The following is a 23,817-nucleotide window of genomic DNA, read 5'->3' as shown; positions in this document are numbered from 1 at the left end:
CTCTCACTGGCTGTCTCTATCTCTGTTGAATAAATAAATAAAAACTTAAAAAAAAAAGTCAAGAATTAGGGGCACCTGGGTGATTCAGTCACTTAAGTGACTGATTCTTGATTTCAGCTCAGGTCATGATCCTGACCACTCAGTGGAGAGTCTGCTTGAGGATTCTGTCTCTCTCCCTCTGCTCCTCCCCACCTCACACATGCATGCACACACCCTCTCTCTCTCAAACAAATGAATCTTCAAAGAAAAAAAAAAGTCAAGAATTAGCACAATGGATTTTTAAAATATATGTTGCTTACAAGGTTCACATTTAGAAAGATTTAAAGTGAAAGAATAGAAAAGTTAGAGCAGGCAAACACTAAGCAAAAAGTATACTTTAAGGCAAAAACCATTACTCAGAAATAAATGTTCAATAAATTATAAAGGTAAAACAAGTTAAATTTGTATGTACATAATAACAGAGCACCAAAATATATAAAGTAAAAATTAATATAGCTATAGGAGCGTCTGGATGGCTCAGTTGGTAGAGCACGTGGCTCTTGATCTTGGGGTGGGTCATGAGTTTGAGCCCCATGGTGGGGGTAGAGTTTACTTAAAAAAAATAAAATTAAATAAAATTAACATAACTATAAAAAGAAACAGAAAAATCTATAGTGTAAATAAGAGACTTCAATATGCCTCTCATGTTATAGCAGAACCTTATATAATAGACAGCAATTAATAAAAATAGACACGATTTGGATATTATCAACAAATAGGACCTAACTGACATACACAAAACACTACATCCAAAATTCAGAATATACATTATTTTAAATACACACAAAGCATTTAAAAATGATCTTAATCTGGGTCATAAAGCAAAACTCAATAAATTTTATAAATTTAAAATCATACAGTAAAATTAAGCTGGAAATCAATGGCAGAAAATAACTAGAAAAATCCCAATATATTTGAAAATTTTAAAACACATTTGAAAGAAGACATCTCAATGAGAGAAAATCCTTTAATGGAAAAGTAATAAAAATAAAACATATCAAAATTTGTGGGATGCAGCTAATCAGAAATTTATCATCTCAAAGACATATGTTGTGGGGGAAAGGATGAAAAATAACAAACTAAGGATCCATATCCTTAGAAAGAGGGCTTACATTAAGCACAAAGAAAGTAGAAAAAGTCAGAGAAAGACAAATACCATATGATTTCGCTCATATGTGGAATTTAAGACACAAAACAGATGAACATATGGGAAAAGAAAAAAGAGAGAGGCAAACCATAAAACAGGCTCTTTTTTTTTTTTAAGATTTTATTTTATTTATTTGACAGAGAGAGAGACAGCCAGTGAGAGAGGGAACGCAAGCAGGGGGAGTGGGAGAGGAAGAAGCAGGCTCCCAGCGGAGGAGCCTGATGTGGGGCTCAATCCTGGAACACCAGGATCATGCCCTGAGCCAAAGGCAGACACTTAACGACTGAGTCACCCAGGCGCCCCAGGATCTTAACTATAGAGAACACACTGAGGATTGCTGGAGGGGAGGTGGGTGGGGGATGGGTTAAATGGGTGATGGGGATTAAGGAGTGCACTTGTGATGACTGGGTGTTGATCACTAAATTCTACTCCTGAAACTAATATTACACTTTAACTAACTAGAATTTAAATAAAAACTTGAAAAAGGAAAAAAAAAGTAGAAAAGGAAATTATAAGAACAAAAATTGATGAAATGGAAAACAAATGCACATTAAAGAGGACCGACAAAGCCAAAACGATAGTCCTTTTTGAAAAGCTTCATTAAACTTGATAAGACCCTGGAGAGTCTATGCAAATGAACAAAAAAGACAGGAAAAAATAACCATATACATCAGGAATATAAACAGGTGGTATCAACTAACCCTAGGCACAATTTTTAAAAACATAGAATGATATTTTGAGTAACATCAGGTAAATAAACTTGAAATTTTATTTTTTTTATTTTTTATTTTTTTAAAGATTATTTATTTATTTGACAGAGATAGAGACAGCCAGCGAGAGAGGGAACACAAGCAGGGAGAGTGGGAGAAGAAGCAGGCTCGTAGCAGAGGAGCCTGATGTGAGGCTCGATCCCATAATGCCGGGATCACGCCCTGAGCCGAAGGCAGACGCTTAACCGCTGTGCCACCCAGGCGCCCCTAAACTTGAAATTTTAGATGACATGGATAAATTTCTAGAAAACCTCAATTTACCAAATTTGATACAGTAAAAAATAGAAAATCAGAATAATCCTATATTATTAAAGAAATAGAATTCATAATTTAAGGGGCACCCAGGTGGCTCAGTCATTAAGTGTCTGCCTTTGGCTCAGGTCATGGTCCCAGGGTCCTGGGATCGAGCCCCACAGCAGGCTGCTTCTCCTTCTCCCTCCACTGCTCCCCCTGCTTGTACGCTCTTGCTCTCTCTGCCAAATAAATAAGTAAAATCTTAAAAAAAAAAAAAAAGAATTCATAATTTAAGATCTAACTATAAGGAAATTTGCAGGCCCAGATGGCTTACTTCTTGAATTATTCCAAACATTTAAGAAATAATGCCAATCTTATACAATCCCATGCAGAGAAGAGAGAACAATTTCCAACTCACTGTATGAGATCAGCAAAACCTTAATACCAAATTTAACAAGGTCATTATAAGAAAGAAAAATTATAGGCCAATTTTTTTCATAAAATACATGCAAAAATAAGCTAAACAAAATATTAATAAAGTAAATCTAACAATATTAAAAGAAAAATACATTGCAACCAGTTGGGATTTGGTTCAGGTTTGGAAGGTTAAGCTTCATATTCAAAAATCAATAAATAGCTGTTATAAACATTTCTCTCTTTTTTTTTAAAGATTTTATTTATTTATTTGACAAAGAGAGAGAGAGCGAGAGAGGGAACACAAGCAGGGGGAATGGGAGTAGGGAGAAGCAGGCTTCCCACTGAGCAGGGAGCCCGATGTGGGGCTCAATCCCAGGACCCTGGGATCATGACCTGAGCCAAAGGCAGATGCTTAAAGACTGAGCCACCCAGGCGCCCTTGTTATAAACATTTCTTAAATCAATCAATATATTTCACATTGATAACATAAAGGATAAGTCATGTGATTATCTCAATAGTACAGAAAAAAACAATAAAATCCAACATCCATCCATGATAGATGGGAACTTTCCTAAGCAAGCAAAAGCATCTTTAAAAAGAACTACTGGGACACCTGTGTGGCTCAGTCAATTAAGCATCTGCCTTCAACTTGGGTCATGATCCCGGGGTCCTGGAATTGAGTCCTGCATGGGACTCCTTGCTCAGCGGGGAGCCTACTTCCCCCTCTGCCTGCTGCTCCCCCTGCTTATGCGCTCTCTCTCTCACTCTCTGATAAATAAATAAAATCTTTAAAAAAAAATCTATCAATAACTTATGGCCACACAAAACCTGCCCACAAATGTTTACAGCAGTTTTATTTATATTTGCCAAAAACTGAAAGCAACCAAGATATCCTCCAGTAAATGAATGGATAAACAAACTGTGGTACATATATACAATAGAATATTATTAGTGATGAAAAAAATGCGCTATCAAGCCACCAAAAGACATGGAGAAACTTTAAATGCATATTACTTAGTGAAAAAAGCCAGTCTGAGGGGTGCCTGGGTGGCTCAGTCAGTTAAGCATCTGTCTTTGCTTCAGGTAATGATCTCAGGGTCCTGGGATTGAGCCCCACCTCAGGCTCCCTGCTCAGCAGGGAGTCTGCTTCTCTCTTTCTCCCTCTATCCCTCTCCCCACTCATTCTCTCTCTCTCAAATAAATAAATAATCTTCAAAAAAAAAAAAAGGCCAGTCTGAAAAAGCTACATACTCTAGGAGTCCAATTATATGACATCTTGGAAAAGAAAAAACTATAGAGACAGTAAAAAGATTACTAGATTACTAGTTGCCAGGTGTTGAAAATAGGTGGGAGGGAAGGGAAAAATAGGTGGAACATGGTATTTTTAGGACAGGGAAACTATTCTGTATGGTACTATATATAATGATGGATACATGACCTTACACATTTGTCAAAACCCACAGAATTGTACAACGCAAAGAGTGAAACCTAACGCAAATTATGGACTTTAGTTAGTAATAATATATGAATATTGGTTCATCAACTGTAACAAATATACCACACCAAGGCAAGATGTTAATAATAGGGGAACCTGGGGAGATAAGGGGGAAGGGAATATACATGGGAGTTCTCTGTATGTTCTGCTTGATTTTTCTTTAAACCTAAAACTTCTCTAAAAAAAAAAAGTCTATTAGTTTGTTTTTTTTGTTTGTTTGTTTAAAAAATAGCAAACAGCACACTTAATAGTAAAATGTTGCAAACTTTTCCTCTCAGATTAGGCACCAGATAAGGATGCCAACTATCACCACTTACATTCAACACAGTACTGGAGATCCAGTGACATAAGACAAGAAAAAGAAAACCAATAACTAGTTTGGAAAGGGGGAAAAAAATAATTACTTGCATAAGATATGACTGTAGATGCATGAAATCTAAAAGAATCTATAAATTATTAAAATTACTGAAACACTGTATTCATTACTGAATACAAGATCAATAAATAAAAATCAATCATATTGCCATAGAGCAGTATTAACAAATGAAAGAGAAAGTAAATGACATTTAAATTAATATAAAATAATATCAAGGGGTTCCTGGATAGCTCAGTCAATTAAGCATCTGCCTTGGCTCAGGTCATGATCTTAGGATCCTGGGATCAAGCCCCACATTGGGCTCCCCGCTCAGCAGGGAGTTTGCTTCTCCCTCTCCCTCTGTCTCTGCCCCCACTCATGCTCTCTCTCTCTCTCTCTCAAATAAATAAATCTTTAAAAAATATAATATAATAAAATAATATCAAATCCCTGGGGCACCTGAGTGGCTCAGTCAGTTAAGTGTCTAATTCTTAATCTCGGCTCAGGTCATGATCTCAGGGTTGTAAGATCAAGCCCCATCTCTGGCTCTGCACTGAGCATGGAGGCTGCTTAAAATTCTCTCTCTCCCTCTCCTTTGTTCCCCCCCCAACCCATGCTCTCTCTTTCACACACAAAAAAATAATATATATATACACACACACACACACACACACATAAAATACATATATACACACACGCATATATATATACTATATATTCACACATATATAAGAACATATATACATATTCTTACATATATATAAAATACCTAGGAGTAAATCTAACAATTTAATAATCTTTTTTATAATCTAAAAGATGTATAAAACGTGTACCCAGAAAGCTATAAAACACTTTAAAGAAGTGATAAATGGAAAGATATATTGTGTTCATGTACTAGAAGAATCAACATAGTGTAAAGATATTAATCTTCTCTCAAATTAATATGTAGATTCAGTGCAAATGCAATTAAAATCTAACAGATTTTTTTGTTTTTGTGTGTGTGTGTGTGTGTGTGTGTGTGTGTGTAGAAACTGACAAGCCAATTCTAAAATTTATCCCAAAATGTAGAGGGCCAGGAATGGCCATAACACTTATTATAGAAGAAAAAAATTAGGAGGACCTGATCTACTAAACACCAAGATTTTTTATACAGTGATAGTAATCAGAACAATGCGATACTGGCACAAGAATATATAAGCAGACCAATGGAACAGAATATAGAGTCCAGAAACAGAACACCATATATTTGGGTACTTAATTTTTAGAATTAAAAATTCTTCTAGAGGCAATATGGGAAAATATTTTCATGACCTGATGACAGAAAGATGTCTGAAACAGGATGTACAATGTATTACTCATAAAGAAAAAAACTGATATATTGGAACATACTTATTCATCAAAAGCACCATTAAGATAATCTGATAAAGGTATCTACAAAAATACCTATAGCAATTTCATACTTAATGGTGGATTATTAAACATTTTCCAAGTGAGATGGGGAAAATGATTACTGCTATCATCACTTCTTTTCAATCTGAGGTCCTAGCTAGTATAACAAGGCAAGAAAAAGAAAAGGTAGTTAAGTACTGGAAAGAAATAAAACTGTCAGATAACATGATTATATACATTATATACATAGAAAATTGAAAATAACCTACAGTTCAACTATTTAAACCCTAATAAGTGAATTTAGCAAGATCTCTAAATATGACATCAATATACAAAATCAATTGCATTTCTATATACCAGCAAAAACAGAAAAAGAAAGTTTAAAAGATACCATTTACAATAGTTTCAAAACACATTTAACGCCTAGGGATAAATTTAACAAAAGCTATGTAATATCCTGACACTGAAAACTATAGACCTTACTAAGAGAAATTTTAAAAGACCGCAAAAAATGCAGAGATATTCCATGTTTATGGATTGAAGACTTAATACTTCTTACTGTAGTAAAGATAGCAATTATCCCCAAATTGATCCATAGTTGCAACATGATCTCAATCAAGTTTTTTTTAATTTGCAAAAACTGTAAGTTGATTCCAAAATTTATGGAAATGCAAAAAGGACAAGAAAAACCTGGGCAATTTTTTTTGAAGATTTATTTATTCATTTTAGAGAGAGAGAGAGTGCACACAAGTGGGAGTAGGGAGAGAGAGCGAGAATCTTCAAGCGGTCTCCATGCTCAGCATGGAGCACAACACAGGGCTAGATCCAACAACCCATGAGACCATGACCCCAGCCGAAACCAAGAGTCAGATGCTTAATGGACTGAGCCACCCAGGCGCCCCGAACCCAGGCAATCTTAAAAAAGAAGAGCGCCAACAGACTTATACTGCAGATATCAAGACCTATCATACAGCTATAATAATATAGGTCAGTGTTGTAAGTATAAGCAACTTCAAAATTAATGTTTTAAAAAGATTTAAAAATAGGGGAGCCTGGGTGGCTCAGTCATTAAGCATCTGCCTTCAGCTCAGGTCATGATCCCAGGGTCCTGGGATCGAGCCCCGCATTGGGCTCCCTGCTCCCCTGGGAGCCTGCCTCTTCCTCTCCCACTCCCCCTGCTTGTGTTCCCTCTCTCACTGGCTGTCTCTCTCTCTGTCAAATAAATAAAATCTTAAAAAAATAATAAAAAATAAATAAAATAAAAAGTTTTAAAAATAAAACTACAAGGGCACCTGGGTGGCTCAGTCAGTTAAGCATGCAACTCTTGATTTCAGCTCAGGTCTTGATCTCAGGGTTGTGAGTTCAAGCCCCGAGTTAGCTATACACTGGGCATGGAGCCTACCTTTTAAAAAAATTTTTTTAATAAATATAAATAAAACTACAACTCAAAACAATTTACATTACATAATCCAAAGGAAAAATGTTGCCTTGGATTCAGTATCAGGAAAATGTCAATCCCTTCAGCTAGATGAACTGAAAAAATTTCTTTTATCAGAGAATTAAGATATTATAGTCCATTGTGCTATCCTTTCCAGGAAACTTATGAATGCATAATAAGGAACTAATCAAAGGTGCTCCAAAACACATCTCTTGGCTTTCTTTAATATGCTTTTATTAGGTATTAAGTAAGTACTTCAAATTATTTTTAAATATTAAATAAGTAAATGACAAAGCTGTGCCTTCAATGCTTCAAAACCATTCTCCTTCCTTATTTGCCAAAGAAGCAACAGAAACAGCTAATTCCAAAGCCAACCAGAACCCGACAAATCAGAGATGTTTACCTGATCAAGCCCTTCCCCAGCTTTCCTGAGATTCTGTAGTTGGTAAACTTCCAGGTTTCTTCCATCATCCTGACAGCACAAATCAATTACAACACAGCCCTGGTCCTCAAAGGCATTGATTTGATGAAAAGTAACAAAAGGTTTACTGTAGTACATTCCTGGAAGAAGCTGCAGGGGAAAATACAAACAATGAAAAAGAGATATTTTGTTTTTTCATTTTTTTTTTCTTTAGGGGACAGATCCACAAAGTTTAGATTAAAAAGATTCCCTCCCCTTTAAATGGCAGGCCTAGTAAGTGTAAAAAGAATTTGGAATATAGAAACAAACACTTTGATTTAAGCATCCTTGTTTAAGCCGTCACATTTCATAAGAAATAACGAACTGGGGCTATCTGATACAAACCAATCAATGGGTACAACGAACTTAAAAGTCCTGATGATATATGGCCAAATGTTTTGAGGGATAAATAAATCCTGGATTCTATCTTACATGATTAAATAGAAAATACTACTAAGTAGCTTATGACGAACTCGCCAAAAAATGCATTCATTACCAAAAATGGGATTTTTTTTAATGAAATTAGGGTACAGTAAATTTAGGATATTATTTTTTTAAAGAAGCTAAAAGAAGACAAATATAATAGTACTACTAATCAAGAGTATAGAAAGATATTTAACCAATGCACCTTGGACTTTGGTAGGATTATCATATTTACATATCAAGAAGTCACAGAAGCAAGCAATTAAAGTAACAGTGCAAAAGTTTCAAGACCTCTGCATGAACAACGTTCTCTTTAGCAACTACTATGATACAGAAAAACCCATTCTAAGATGCCAAGAAGTTTTCCTAGATGCTGTTTTTGTTAAGTCAGATAATTAAAAGCATAAAACGATTTCTTACAATTTTCTAATATGCAAAACCTACCGTATTAAGTAATAAGTGAGCTAGGCCCACCTATGGAAGAAGGTAATATTCTTGATTAAGAGAGTCTTATGTAAGCAATGCCCAGGGAAGGTAAAAATCAACCACAGGAAAATGTATCTTTATGTCCAATCATTTTCATGATGAATATACACAAAATACTCCACCTGTCCAGTGTGCTTATCCACCACATGAAACCGTGTATTATACTGGGGTTCCCAGCTTATGCCATCTGAAAAGGCCTTTCCCCGAATTCTAGAAGTGACGATTCTCCACAAATTCATCTTTAGGGGCTGTTCAATGAAGATTATATAGTTCCTTGTCATTCCTAAAAGGTTCCAGCAAATAATAAAAATGTTATTTGGCAAATTAGAGTTGTCTGAAGTGTGACAGTTACAAGGACTTATCTGAATGCCTGGACATAGTACGGCTGACCTAAGCAAAACCCAGCCAGAAATAATCCCTCACCATTTCCCAGCTTTGTTTGACATATTTCCTGTTCCTACATAAAAAAAGGAACTGCTTAAAACAGCTTGGGTTGAATGCCCTCAGCTTGCTTTTTATCTTTCTTATATTTCTTTTCAAGTTGTTTGTTTTAGGAACAAAGGAAAGAAGCATAACATTAAAGCGTCATTCGAGATCGAGATGTTTATTCTGTAATCCATTTGCTATTTATACTGAAGGTAAGGATTCAGGAGCAGATTGGCTATAAAAGTTTAGAACACAGAAAATAAATATTCTGAGAAAAAGCTGAAGCAATCAAACAGAATATGAATTTCCCCCAAGAAATATAGTCAAGACCTTTTCATCTACGATTATTACAACTGCGGCTTAAAGTTGCCTAAAATTTTGAATTCTGTCAATTTTTTTTATGGTCAAATGATTTTTTTTTTATTAAGACTTCACTTTTTTAGAGGAGTTTCAGTTTTGTAACAAAATTAAAGGGAAGGTACAGAGACTTGTCATATACCCTCTGTCCCACACATGCATAACCTCCCTATTATCGACACCCCCACCAGAGTGGTCGGTACATTTGTTACACCTGATGAACCTACACGGACACATCAGAAGCACTCAAAGTCCATAATTTACATTACAGTTCACTTTTGATGTTGTCAATTTTTTTTTAAAGATTTTATTTATTTATTCGACAGAGATAGAGACAGCCAGCGAGAGAGGGTACACAAGCAGGGGGAGTGGGAGAGGAAGAAGCAGGCTCATAGCGGAGGAGCCTGATGTGGGGCTCGATCCCATAACGCCGGGATCACGCCCTGAGTCGAAGGCAGACGCTTAACCGCTGTGCCACCCAGGCGCCCCTGATGTTGTCAATTTTTAAGTAATTGCTAGTACTAAAATAAATATGTCTTTTTAGGCAGTCATTTGGCCAGGGTAAGAAGTATGTGACTAAACAGAATAAACTTAACTGGCATTAAAATGCAACCTTGGTCTCATTATCAGCATACTTGGATAAGCTGTATCAACACAATATTTGCCCAAACTAGTTCCTCTGCTACAGCGACATAAGGCAGATGCCACTGCAATTTGCCTTATCTTCTGGGCTTACCAAAGCTATGATAGTAAGAAGGTTTCATCCTCTCTTTAGCGGCAATAGAACATATCACCTGGGCTCCGTGGATTGTCTCCCCAAGATCCACCTTCTCTGGAGGAACCCGAATAACATTATAGCAAGAACCTGGAAAACAAAGTCCTGTCTTATTTTACATACATTCCAAAATAAAAGATAACCCTCATACTCATGGACCACACAAAAGCAGTTAAGAGATTTATACAATATATGCCTGACATCCATATTTCATAAAGTGTTACTTCAAACAAAGACTCGGATAAAAAAAAATTAACTTTATGAAAGTCACATTAGATAAGGTTTTAAGGCAATATACACAAAGTAATCAACCAACAGTTTATTGCATTTTGTTTCATGATTAGCAGCTAACTTCATTGCACTTTAATGCTCTCAAAAGGTTACCTCCTCACTCCCCGAAGATGAATTCATTCTCTATAGGAAAAGATTAGGTACCAGCCAGGAATATCCTCAAATTCTATTTGCCCCTCTCCCGGCTCCCCAATCCCTACAACTACAACCTCCATTTGCCCCACACACACACTCCTTGTCTCCAGTCCTCTGGATCCCCAGGTTCACTCTAAGTCCTATCAACATCATTTCTCATCAATGCATTCATGCAATCACCTTCATTCATGTAATCATTCATCTTACTGCTTCATCAAGAATCAGCTCAGGTAACCACTCCTCAACTAGCACTCCCTCTTCCCCACTCCAAAGGTATTTGGTGCCCTTCCTCTCTGCCCTGATTATATCTTATATAGTCATAGCCCTTATCTTACTGCACTATAATTTTGTGCTTGTTTATCTGCTTCCCAGCAGACTGGTGAGTTCTTCAAGCGCAGGAATTGTGTCTGATTCATCTTTGCATCCTCAGTACCAAGCAAGAACTTAGCATTCAATAGGCACAGTACAAATAGCTATCGATGGATTAATTAACAACATATGTTTTTTAAATCATTCAGTGAATAAACAAATACTGAGGTCACATCAAATTATATTTCTGGTATTAAAATTGCCAATGCTGGTCCTGAAAAACTGGTGTAACTTACAGAATTTTGTAATCACTGAGCTTCTTTTGGAACAAGATAACCATACAGTTCTCTGTTCATTTATTCAGCAGTTACTTATTGAATGCCAACTCTATTCCAGGCACTCTTCTGAGTGTCCTAAGTTAATCTTCCAGACACTTGTATACGGCAGTGTACAAATATACAAAACACTCTTTTTTGATAAAGCTCAAATTCTAATAAAGCATCCATAAGTAAAAATACAAAGCATGAGATGATGATAAGATCTATAAAAAAAAATAAAACAGGGAACGGGGAATCAGGAGTAAGCGTATATAGATGAAGGCCACTGTTTGCAAATTTCGGTATGGTGATCTGAGAAGGCTTCACTAAGAAGGTGACATTTGAGTAAAGACCTGAAGGAGGTGAGGAATAGAGTCTTGAGGACACCTGGGAGAATCACATTCCAGGCAGAGAGAAGAGTAAATGCAAAGATTCTCAGCGAAGAGTAAGTCTGGAGTGCTCAAATAACAGCAAGGAGACCAGTGTGGCCCTGTTATAGTAAAGAAGAAGATTCTAAGGAGACGTGGTGGGTGTGTTAAAAGGATAACTGGTTGATATGCTAAGAATGAACTGATGTGGGACAGAAGCACGGAGACCCGTTAAGAAGCTATTACAATAATTCATATGAGAGAGGATAGTGGGCTCAAACCAGAGTGCCGGCAGCAGAGGTCATATGAAGTGACTGGATTTTTTATTTATTTTGAAGGCTCTGCTGCAATTGCTTTTTGACCAATTGGATACAGATGTGAGAGAGACAAGTGGGAAAGATGATTCTAAAATTATTGTCCTGAGCACTGGAAGGATGAAAGATCAACTGAGATGGGGAAAATTTTAAGCAGGAAAAAATCTAGGGGAAAATCTCGGGAGTTTGGTTTTTAGATAAATCAATGTTGTAATGCCTATTAGACATTCTAGTACAAACATTGAGTAAGCAATTGGATATAAAATACTGGAGAGGTCTGAGTTGGGGATATAGATATGTGCTGAGCACCCACTATATATAACAGTGATGAGTTATAAAAGACAAGCTCTGTAGTTCAAAAGTATCATATTACCATCTAACTGATTACATATATTTAATTAGTACTAAAAATCATCTGGATTGATTAGAGGATTTTTGTTCATTTTTATTTTTTTTTTAAGATTTTATTTATTTATTTGACAGAGAGACAGCCAGTGAGAGAGCGAACACAAGCAGGGGGAGTGGGAGAGGAAAAAGCAGGCTCCCAGTGGAGCAGGGAGCCTAACGTGGGGCTCGATCCCAGGACCCTGGGATCACACCCTGGGCCGAAGGCAGACGCTTAAAGAGTGAGCCACCCAGGCACGCCGATTTTTGTTCATTTTTAAAAGTCTTTTAAAGGTATCTGGAAAGGCTAAAACAATTAAAAGCTTTTTATTTCTTAAAGATAGAAGCAAGCACTTTATTATGAGAATCACTTAATTTCCCCAAACACAACTTAGATACTGGAGTTCCCTACAGGTACATGTACATTTGAGTTCCAGTTCAAAAACTCCTCACTGGACTAAATCATCAAGTAAAAAGAACAAGGGGGAGGAGGAAGAAGAAGGAGGAAAGAAAATTCCATTTTAGTTGAGATTAGGATTAGATAAAGAGAAGAATTGCCCATCTCAGTACCTGGATTAAGTGATAAGACTCAATTCACTAAATTTAACCACTCTTAGTTAATGAACTGTTCTAACCTCAAGTTGTGAAGCCCTGAGAAAGGCAGACACATACCCAGGAAACACCCAGCAGGGGACATCCCAGAAGAATACCTGCCCAATACTGAGTCTAACTCTGAGAGACTCTTCAGGACTTTGTATAATAGCAAATTGAGGCAAAGTAAAAAGCCTCTGATGACTAGACCTGGGTTTCTCAAATATCCAGGAGTCACTTAGCCCAAAATCATCTGGGGACCTTGCTCAAATCTGCCAAGATAAGGGGTAAAAGGGTGGTTAAAATGCAGATTCTTGGCCCTTTTTCAGTTCTATCGAACCACAATCTCTGAAGATAAAGCCCAGTATTATACATTGCTAGAAGTGTTCCAGAAAATTCTTAGGCACACTAAAGGCTGAGAACCACTGATCTAATGACTATTTATTTTAGAATATATAATTCAGAACAGTTAAACACTTTTTATCATATGATGAACTAGCTACAAAGTTATCTACTTGATTAACACAGCCAATTTATTAAGAAATGTATTTGTCAACCATATTTTAATTAACAAGAAAATAGTTTTTGAAAAGATAGGTACTTCTACTTAGGAGGATTCTATGCAGCCTGGTTCTTCAAAATGTTTCTTGACTAAGAAATAATTATTTACAATATTTTAATATGTTGCTAAGGGAAGAAAAAACAGACCAAAAAAAGTATATAGACACAATTTTTTTTAAAAGGAATCTTTTTTTTAATGATCAAAAAAGATGGATGGACTAAAAAACTCCTGAGTCAGTTTGCCCATTTGCTGAAACACTTTACCTAAAAGGGTGTTTGCTGTGTTCTATAACAGCTTTGAAGGATACATCCATATCCTAGATCAAGTAATAAAGAAGAGGAGAGAGACCTGGGTGATGAAGTTTCAGAGTACCCTATCTCTACATGAGCCAGTAAAAAACAAAGCTGCAGTATTCATTTTAATATACATCACATGTGTAAATATGGAGAGGTAGAGACCAACAACCTGCAAAAAGCCAATTACTCACCAAAACTATATATTAACCTACACAAAAGTTAAACTCTACAGAGGTTTCACAGGTTATAGTTGATAGATTGACAGCTAAGATAGATGGAAATATCTAACACCTACCCATTTCTTTTTTTTTAAGATTTTATTTATTAGAGAGAGAGAGAGAGCATGGGAGGGGAGAGGGTCAGAGGAAGAAGCAGACTCCCCGCTGAGCAGGGAGCCTGATGTGGGACTCGATCTTTGGACTCAGGGATCATGACCTCAGCCGAAGGCAGTTGCTCAACCAACTGAGCCACCCAGGTGCCTAACCCATCTATTTTCAAACAGAAAGCCATGTACTCAGGTTATAGGAACATGAATTTGCATGCTCTGAGAGTCTTCTGTACTCAGCAATGAATAATTACTAAGACGGTCTATCAGAGTGACTTTGGGTGTGATTCAGGCTCAAGACCAGTCTTACACACTCAGAAGCTTGCCTAAGCAAGTATCCTAAACTTTCTCAGGGTTCACTGCCATTGTCTGTAAAATGGGGGTGATAATATTACCTTTCTCAGAGAGTTGTTATAGGATTAAAGAAAAAATATATGGAAAAATGCTTAACACCAGCATATCCTAGATACTCACACTCAATAAATGTTAGCTATCATTATTAGCTATTAGAACTTTCTGGGGCAGATTGGTAGGCAGTTGCAAGAGTATGTGGATGACCAGGAAAGAGATGTTATATAAACAGCTGTAAATACAACCACACTATAACCTTAACTTACCTTGAAATGTGTTATTCCCATCATAAACATAAATTCCTTCCCATGTGATAAACAATGTACCTTCCCCATATCTCTTTGCTGCAGCATTCTACATTTTTTTGTACTTACAATATGATACTTTTAAGAAATTCAAGTTTGAGAAATACATATTAAAAATCCCTACAATGCCTGTGAGCCGAAAAGCACAACAGAACATAAAAACGTAAGTCATGCTGAAAAGGTCAAATAGAAAATTAGTTGTTAAGTGTATGTGCAAAAGGACCACAGAACACAGTAAATTATATACTTTAAACTCAGTTATACCACTTTGTAGATTTCTTTCTGAACCGTCCAAAGTTCCCGTAGGCTTACAACCTTAACCATAATCAAACCCTAGGAAGAGAATTAACTCCTAATTATTTTTATTTTTTATTTTTTTTTTAAAGATTTTATTTATTTATTCGACAGAGAGAGAGACAGCCAGCGAGAGAGGGAACACAAGCAGGGGGAGTGGGAGAGGAAGAAGCAGGCTCACAGCAGAGGAGCCTGATGTGGGACTCGATCCCATAACGCCAGGATCACGCCCTGAGCCGCAGGCAGACGCTTAACCGCTGTGCCACCCAGGCGCCCCCTAATTATTTTTAAAAAGACCTCCCACCCCAACTTTACCATGTGGCCCATAGGAGTTCCCCATGTTGTATGCTGTTCCATCTGGGTCATAATGAGGATGTGCAGTTGCTCCATTTACAGCAATAAATTTGCTCCAGTCTACCTGCAAATTTAAAACCATCAGGGACTTTTAAATGTTACATAGGCAGATCTCTACTTAGACACAGAGACGGTAGGAATGTGTCAAATATTTTAAAAATAGAATAGGAAAACTATATAGTATATGCCTTAATGTCTCACCTCTGAGAAATCACATTATTTTTCCTACTAAAGAAACTGAGACTAAATAATAAACAAAAACTCTACCACCACCAACAACAAATGAACAAAAACAATTATCCAATAAGGATTTTTCCCCCCAAGATCACAGGAAAGTACAAAAAATAAGAATTAAAATTAAAATTCTGGTCCAAAATTTTATTTATTTTTAATTAATGTGTTAAGTGAACCCAGTACGGGTCTAGACAATCTCTAGTTCAGTTCTACCTGTAGCTAGGAAGAGCATGAAATGGACAAAATCAATTGGTACTATTCTATTTCTCCTCTACCATAGTCTTCAGGTATTAGGAGTAAGGAAGAAGAAGTCTAAAATTGTCTTTTTTTAAGATTTTATTGATTTTAGAGAGTAAGAGAAAGAGAGGTGGGGGCAGAAGGATAGAGAGAATCCTGAAGCAGACTCCCCACTGAGCATTGAGATGGACTCAGGGCTCAATCCCAGGACACGGAGATCATGGCCTGAGTGGAAATTAAGAGCCAGCCACTCAACTGCCTGAGCCACCCAGGCACCCCTCCCAATTTCTTCTTCAGATATCTACTACTCTAAAAAGTATTTTGAAAGGAAAGAAATTTTAGGGTCTATTTTACCAATTTTATAGCCTATATTTTACCTTTTCTGTTTTTTCCAGAGTTTCAATGTCCACTTTATTCATAAAGTTGGTCTCAGTGCTAACATAGTAGTCACCCTTGTACCGCACATAGTTGACATTGGTATTGTCAGTTATTGCTGAAACCAAACCCCAGAGTTAAACACCACAATGTAGTGTAGCACACAACATCAGAGCAACAACACAGTTTAAACACCCTCTTATACCAAAAAAAAAAAAAAAAAATTTTTTTCAAAATATATATTTATATAGATTGACACATATCATAACTAAATAATCATCACTATCACCCACAAATTCTGGGTACAGTAAAGGCTACTTACCAGGCAGCTCAAACTTTGACATGAAACGTTCAAAAACATTCTTGCATGGATCAGGGAGAGCCAATGTGCCAAATTCTGAGATCACAATTCGGTCATTAACACTATTGGCCTTATATGTATCACTCTGTAGGAACTTGCTTCTATAGGTCACTGTGCCCTTCTCCATCCTGAACTGGTGAAGCAAAGCCATTCCATCAAACCAGTGATTGTACCTTCAAACAGGAGCAAAAACAGAAAAATAAATACCAGTAAGAAAAACACAGGGTAAAAATGAAAGCCTTCAAATACTGAAATAAGGAATCCGAATGGGTTCCCAGCACAACTTGATTATTCACAAAACTTGAGATTAAGGGGTGATACCTTTTGAGTATATCCTGGGGTGCAATGGAAAAGAGCAACCTACATTCCCTGACCCCTACCCTATCAAAAAACTCATACTTAGAAAGCTAAAAAACCCTCCAAATTGGTGATTATTAAGATAATTTTGATTTTTACCCTATAGCCAAGAGAATAACATGCAAGGATATGGAATATTTGACAGTTTCTCAATTAAAATGGGTTCCTAAGCTTTTAGAAACAGTTACATATTCACATCTTATATTTTCCCTTTACTTTAAAATTTTTCAACTTATCAGAATTTTGCTAAAGTAAACAAGATGACTGTCCTTACTTGATAATCATTTTTGTACATACAATTACAGTAGAAATGATCTATTTAAATGATGGAATATCAAAAAACTACAAGGAAAAGTTGGTAGTTTTGCTTTTTAAAGGGTTTCACATCATACAATCTTTTCATTCTTGTGCTTGATGGAGTGAATGCTTAAGGTCTTTGGCATGGATAAACAAGACTAACACCATTACCTTAAGGCAATGGTCCCAAAAGCAGGGAATCAAAGTCATATTCGTACACTCCTGTTTATAGCAGTACTATTTACAATAACCAAAAACTAAGCAACCCAGTGGCCATTAAAAAGGAAGGAAATTCTGTCACATGCTACAACATAGAAGAATTTTGAGGACATTGTTATAAATAAAATAATCCAGTGTCTGGGGCGCCTGGGTGGCGTAGTCGTTAAGCGTCTGCCTTCAGCTCAGGGCGTGATCCCGGCGTTATGGGATCGAGCCCCACATCAGGCTCCTCCGCTGGGAGCCTGGCTTCTTCCTCTCCCACTCCCCCTGCTTGTGTTCTCTCTCTCTGGCTGTCTGTCTCTGTCAAATAAATAAATAAAAATCTTTAAAAAAAAAAATAATAATCCAGTGTCTCTCTCCCACACCCACACCCCCCACACACACACACACAAGGTATAGTTTCAGTTTTGCAGGAAGAAAAAGTTCTGAAGATCTGTTTCACAATGTGAATAAACTTAACACTAAACTTTACCCCTAAAAATGGCTAAAGATGGTAAATTTTATGTTATATAGGTTTTTAAAAAGATTTTATTTATTTGAGAGAGAGAGAGAGGGACAGCATGAGCAGGGTGAGGGGCAGAGGGAGAGGAAGAAGCAGACTGCGCTGAGCACAGAGACCAAAGCAGGGCTTGGTACCAGGACCCTGTGATCATGACCTGAGCCAAAGTCAGATGCTTAACAGACTGAGCCACCCAGGTACCCCTATGTTATGTTTTTTACCACAACAACAAAAAAAAAAATCCAGGAAATAAAGGTAAAAAAAAAAAAAAAAACCTTTACCCAGTGGTTTGAGATGCCATCTTTATTATTAATCTAATTTCCATTCATTTTTGGGTTTCTTGGCTTTCTATTCTATATCACTTGTCTATTTATTCATGCACTGAATAATGTGTAATCATTGATGCTTTATAGTATTTTTTTTAAGATTTATGTATTTATTTGATAGAGAGAGAAAAAAAAGAGAGAGCATGAACAGGAGGGGCAGAGGGAGAGAGAGAGAGAGAGAGATCTCAAGCAGGCTCCATGCTGAGCATAGAGCCTGATGCAGGGCTCTATCTCATGACCCTGAGATCATGACCTGAGCTGCGATCAAGAGTCAGATGCTTTTTTTTTAAAAGATTTTATTTATTTGACAGAGATAGAGACAGACACTGAGAGAGGGAACACAAGCAGGGGGAGTGGGAGAGGAAGAAGCAGGCTCATAGCAGAGGAGCCTGATGTGGGGCCCGATCCCATAACGCCGGGATCACGCCCTGAGCCAAAGGTAGACGCTCAACCGCTGTGCCACCCAGGTGCCCCAAAAGTCAGAGGCTTAACTGACTGTGCCACCCAGGCACCCCATAGTATATTTTAATGTCTGGAAGGGCTAGTCCCTTCACTGAAAAATCTTTTTTAGTATTTTCCTGACTATTCTTGAGTATTTATTTTTCCATATAAACTTTATATTGATTTGTCTAACTTCCTTTAAAAACTTGTTAGAATTCTCATTAAGGTTGTAGTAAATTTTAAAATTAACTTAGGGAGTACTGACATCTTTATGTTGTTGAATTATCCTATTCAAGAACACAGGATGATTTTTCATTTGTTTAATTGTGTTTTTCAGGAGTGTTTTAAAGTTTGCACATTTCTTGTTAAGTTCCTAAATATTTAATCTTCTTTGTTGCTACTTTAAGGGTTTTTTCCACCATTATGTTCCCTAATTGGTTATTGTTGGTGTATATGAAGGCTATTGATTTCGGTAGGCTAATTTTACACCGTTATCTTACCTTTTATTGTTTGAGTTAGTATTGTCATTGATTCTGTGTGGTTTTCCAGGTTTACTAAGATATCATCTGCAAATAGAGATAGTTTTACTCTACTAATCCTTGTGCCTCTAATCAATTTCTTTAGTCTAACTATATTGGTTACATCTGGTTGAAAAGCAGTGGAATAGTGGCCATTTTCTCCTTGTTCCTGTCTTAAAGAAAATACTGTTAGTTTTTCCCAATTTAATATTACTGGGTTTAAGACCAAGATTAAAATATATTATATGTATGTATATATATACATCTATATAAATACACACATGTGTATATACATGTACACACACGTATTTATATACATATATTTTCTATATATACATACAGATTATATAGACACATATATTTATATGTGTGTATACATATACATATACACTTACATATGTATACATAAAATCATGTTTAGAAAGTATCCCTCAGGGGTGCCTGGGTGGTGCAGTCGTTAAGCATCTGCCTTCCGCTCAGGGCGTGATCCCGGCGTTCTGGGATCGAGCCCCACATCAGGCTCCTCTGCTGGGAGCCTGCTTCTTCCACTCTCACTCCCCCTGCTTGTGTTCCCTCTCTCACTGACTGTCTCTCTCTCTCTGTCAAGTAAATAAATAAAATCTTAAAAAAAAAAAAAGTATCCATCAAGTCCTGTTTTCTTGAATATTTTTATGAAGAATGGATGCTGAATTCTGATAAAAGTTTTGTCAGCATTTATGGAGATAATCCTACAATTATTTATTCTAAACCCTATTAATAAGGTATATGGTATTAATGGATTTCCAAATAATGCACTTAGTTTGCCTTATCATAGTGAATTATATTTTTATTTAGTGTTGGATTCTATTTGTTAATAAAATATTTATTTGCCTTGCATTAGTACTATATATTTTATATTTTTTCATGGATATTCATAAATAATACGAATAAGTAATAGTTTTCTGTACTGTCTGTATCATGTGTAGATAGTCAATATTACACTTGTTCCATAAAAAGAAGTGGAAAGTTTCCCTTCATTTTCAATTCTCTTTAATAATGTATAGAGCATCAGGACTATTTTATATTTGAAGGTTTGGTAGCATTTCTCTGTGAAGAAATCTGGGCCTGGTGCTTTTTTTGAGAGGTGGCTACTTAGTAAGTATCTCTTTTTCCTCTATGGAAATTGTTCTGTTCACACATGCTGTCTCTATTAATTAATGTACCAGGAAACCATGCATTTCACAAGGTTCTCAAATGTATTTGCCGGGAGGCCTGCCAAGTCTCCTGTACATTTTTATCTGTTTCAATGGTTTCCTTTCCCCCTGCCATTTCTTGTTTTGCACATCTGTGCTTCCTCCCTTTTTCTTCTTGACTGTGTTAGCTAGTGGTTTCTCTGTTTGGGTAATTTTTTTCAAAAAACACTAAAAAGAAAATAATTTCAATAATTATTGCTATTCTAATCTAAACACCTCTAAAACCACAATACACAGTCCCAAACACAATACTCTGGGTGTAGCAGACACTCAGTTTCTTCATTTAAGAAACTTCATATTCTTTTATTTCTTTTTTTTGGGGGGGGGGTTACCACCTCATATTGTTGACTCACACTGAGCTATCAACCAAAACCCCTAAGTAATTTTTAATACACTTTGCTGCTAAACCACATCACTTTCATCCTTGTGCTTGTAAAATTTCTCTTCCTCTACATATATCTTTAATGATATTCAACTTGTTAGATTCCATCTCATAAGATCCTGACTTGTGCCAAGACCAGTGCTTACAGGCACATAACTAACTATGTCATACAGTTGTTCTCTGAGACAACAGACAAGCATTAAAAAATACTATCTGTGCACAGAAGGAGCAACAGGATGGAAGGATGTGGGAATCAGAGAAGGGTCTAGAAGAAAGAAGACATTTGTCGGGTTCCCTAAAGATGTTTGCCAGTTGGAGAAGGGAAGAAGGGCATCCTAGGAAGAGGTGGTGGAAGAAGAAAGAGAGAGAGAGAGAGAAAGAAAGAAAGAAAGAAAGAAAGAAAGAAAGAAAGAGAAAGGAAGAAAAGAAAGAAAGAAAGAAAGAAAGAAAGAAAGAAAGAAAGAAAGAAAGAAAGAAAAAGAAAGGAAGGAAGGAAGGGAGGGGGGAGGGAGGGAGAAAGGAAGGGAAGAGTGAGCAGGGAAGGAATATGGTATCCTGGAGGAACAGCCGGTTAAAAATTTGTGTGAGGGAAAGTCTTCAGTGGCCGGTGATGATGGTGGAGAAATAGGTCAGCACAAGACCTATCTGCACTTAGATTTACAGCTCAAAGACCTTCAACAGCAATATGTGGAGTTTTGAAACAGGAGAGTGAAACAGTGAGAACTGCATCTTAGAAAGCTCACTCTGGACACGCAGTAGAACACGGGATAGAATGAGGAGCATCCAGATTGGGAGAAAACAATGAGGAGATCAGACAATAATTCAGGTGAGAAATTATGAGAACCTGAACTGAAGCAGTATCATTAGAAAAGGACAAATTCCAGATACAAGTCCCGTGACTGATAGGATAAAAGCAGTGACAAAAAGGGAAGGTTCAAAAAGTCATACCTGAGGGATAATTTGCTTTCACTGAAATAGGGTTCAGTTTTGAACAAGAGTCTGAGCTTTTTGAAGCCATCAGTGTAAAGATGTTCTATAGCCAATTGGCAAAATACAGGTGCTAGAGCCCAAGAGATGGGGGCTGGGTGGGAGATGCATGTTTGAGAGTAGCTGTGTGTGACAGGCATAGGCCAGGTGCAAAGAAGACAGTCGCTACCATCTACTGAGTGCTTACTACTTGCCAGGGCTAGCTAAGACTTTACCACATCCTTTCCTATGCGTGTATAAAAATAAGCATATATTTTAATTTATATATAAATATAAAATATTATTTTAAATTTATTTCTTTATCTCACACACATGCATTGATACTGTGAATAATTTTAAAGATGTGGGAACCAATGTACAGAGTACATACCCAGGGTCTCAGGGCTGGTAAGAAGTAGAAAGGGATTTGAATTCAGTGCTGACCCCAAATCCTGGGATCTTACAACACCCCAACAAGTAAGGTGAACTATAAAAAGTAATTTGTCAGGAAAGGGAGTGGGGAGAGAGGTCACTGAAAGGAAAGAAGAAAATGAAAACATACTGACTGCCAATTCTTGTCAGCCACTGAATGAGGCACTCATTGTCTCCTTTAATTCTCATACCCAGTCATTAAAATCTATGTAATTAGCCTCATTTCTCATATGGGAAAAATTGCTCAAGACCACAGCACTGATAAATGGCAAAATGGGATCTGAATCCACTCCATCTTACTCCAAAGAATGTATTATTTCTACTATACCAAAGAAAGCAAATAACGAGAGAAGAGGAATACTCAGGGCAGAGGCTGGGATATATCAATATCAAAGGCACCAGTGAAGTGAGATGAGCCAGGAAAATTTTATTTTAGAATAAGCAATCTGATGATGGATAGAAAAAGAATCAGGAGAGGGTGCCTGGTTGGCTCAGTTGGTGAAGTATTTGCCTTAGGCTCAGGTCCTGATCTCAGGGTCCTGGAAACAAGCACAGCATCATAATCTCTGCTCAGCAGGGAGTCTGCTTCTCCCTCTCCCTCTGCCCCTCCTCACATTCCTGCATGCTCTCTCTCTCTCTCTCTCAAATAAATAAAATCTTTTTTTAAAAAGGAAAAGAAAAAGAATCAGGAGAAATTGTTATGGAGGAATCCAGGGATAACAGCATTTTAAGACGGGTGGTCAATAATGTCAAACACTGTTAAAAAGTCAGACTAAGGACTGGAAAGCCCATTTCGTTCAATAATTAACAGGCTTTGGTGACCTTTTTGAGAATAGATACAGTAGAGTGGTGGGTTAAAAGTCAGAGGGCAGTGAACTGAGAAGACACCAGGAAGCAGGTAAACAGAGGCAGTGAGGGGAGGAGAAGAGGTATTAGCTGGAGGGGAAGGTGGAATAGGGAATGAGGGTGTTTTAGGATGAGGGGACATCTGGAGGCTGAGATGAGGGGTAGGTGAAGGAGAAACAGACACAAGGAGAGGGTATGAATGAAGAGGCAAGGTTTCAGAGGAGAGGACCAGGGCCACTTCCTCCTCTGATCAAGAGGAGGCAGGAGAAGGTACTTCTGTGGAGAAGTTTGGAAGTGAGGAAGAGAGCAGTGGAAGGAGTTCCAATCCAATCGCCCCTCTTCACTGTGAAGTAGGCCCACTTGCCCGTTGACAGTGAGAGGGACAAACAGAGGGAAGGAGGCTCAGGAAGGGACGCTGCGGGAAGCTGGGAAGTACAGTGACCGATAAACTTGCCCGCGACACCAAGGACTCAACCAGGGCTGCAAACCAGGATTTGGTCACTGAATCCACCAGCGGGGTTGTGTGGTCTCCTCTGGAACTGCTGGGCAGGCCTGTGCGGAGGGAAGCAGGGACGGGCTCCCCGAGGACTGGCAGCCGTCAGAGGGGGCAGCGGTCCGCAGGGCACAGGAAGCGCGGAGGGTGGTGAGAGGGTACTTGAAGTGACTGACAGTGGAAGCTGCACCGGGG

The 23,817-nt window shown here is 37.4% G+C and overlaps 1 protein-coding gene across 7 annotated transcripts in view; it reads right to left on the bottom strand.

Moving 5' to 3' along the window:
• Window positions 1-23,817, bottom strand: part of BCO2 (beta-carotene oxygenase 2) — a 107,144-nt gene that overhangs the window by 10,047 nt on the left and 73,280 nt on the right. For all 7 annotated transcript variants that reach the window (XM_034665753.1, XM_034665755.1, XM_034665756.1 and 4 more), the window contains 6 exons: window positions 16,576-16,787; window positions 16,256-16,371; window positions 15,369-15,471; window positions 10,173-10,301; window positions 8,776-8,936; window positions 7,688-7,855 (listed from right to left, as the gene is read on the bottom strand). In XM_034665753.1, the coding sequence (XP_034521644.1) occupies window positions 7,688-7,855; window positions 8,776-8,936; window positions 10,173-10,301; window positions 15,369-15,471; window positions 16,256-16,371; window positions 16,576-16,787 (889 nt within the window). The remainder of the gene's footprint in view (window positions 1-7,687; window positions 7,856-8,775; window positions 8,937-10,172; window positions 10,302-15,368; window positions 15,472-16,255; window positions 16,372-16,575; window positions 16,788-23,817) is intronic.

This window comes from Ailuropoda melanoleuca, chromosome 8, assembly GCF_002007445.2.
Source record: "Ailuropoda melanoleuca isolate Jingjing chromosome 8, ASM200744v2, whole genome shotgun sequence".
NCBI classification, from domain to species: domain Eukaryota; kingdom Metazoa; phylum Chordata; class Mammalia; order Carnivora; family Ursidae; genus Ailuropoda; species Ailuropoda melanoleuca.
Note: the sequence above shows the minus strand (reverse complement) of the source record. Positions and strands in the feature narration are given on the sequence as shown.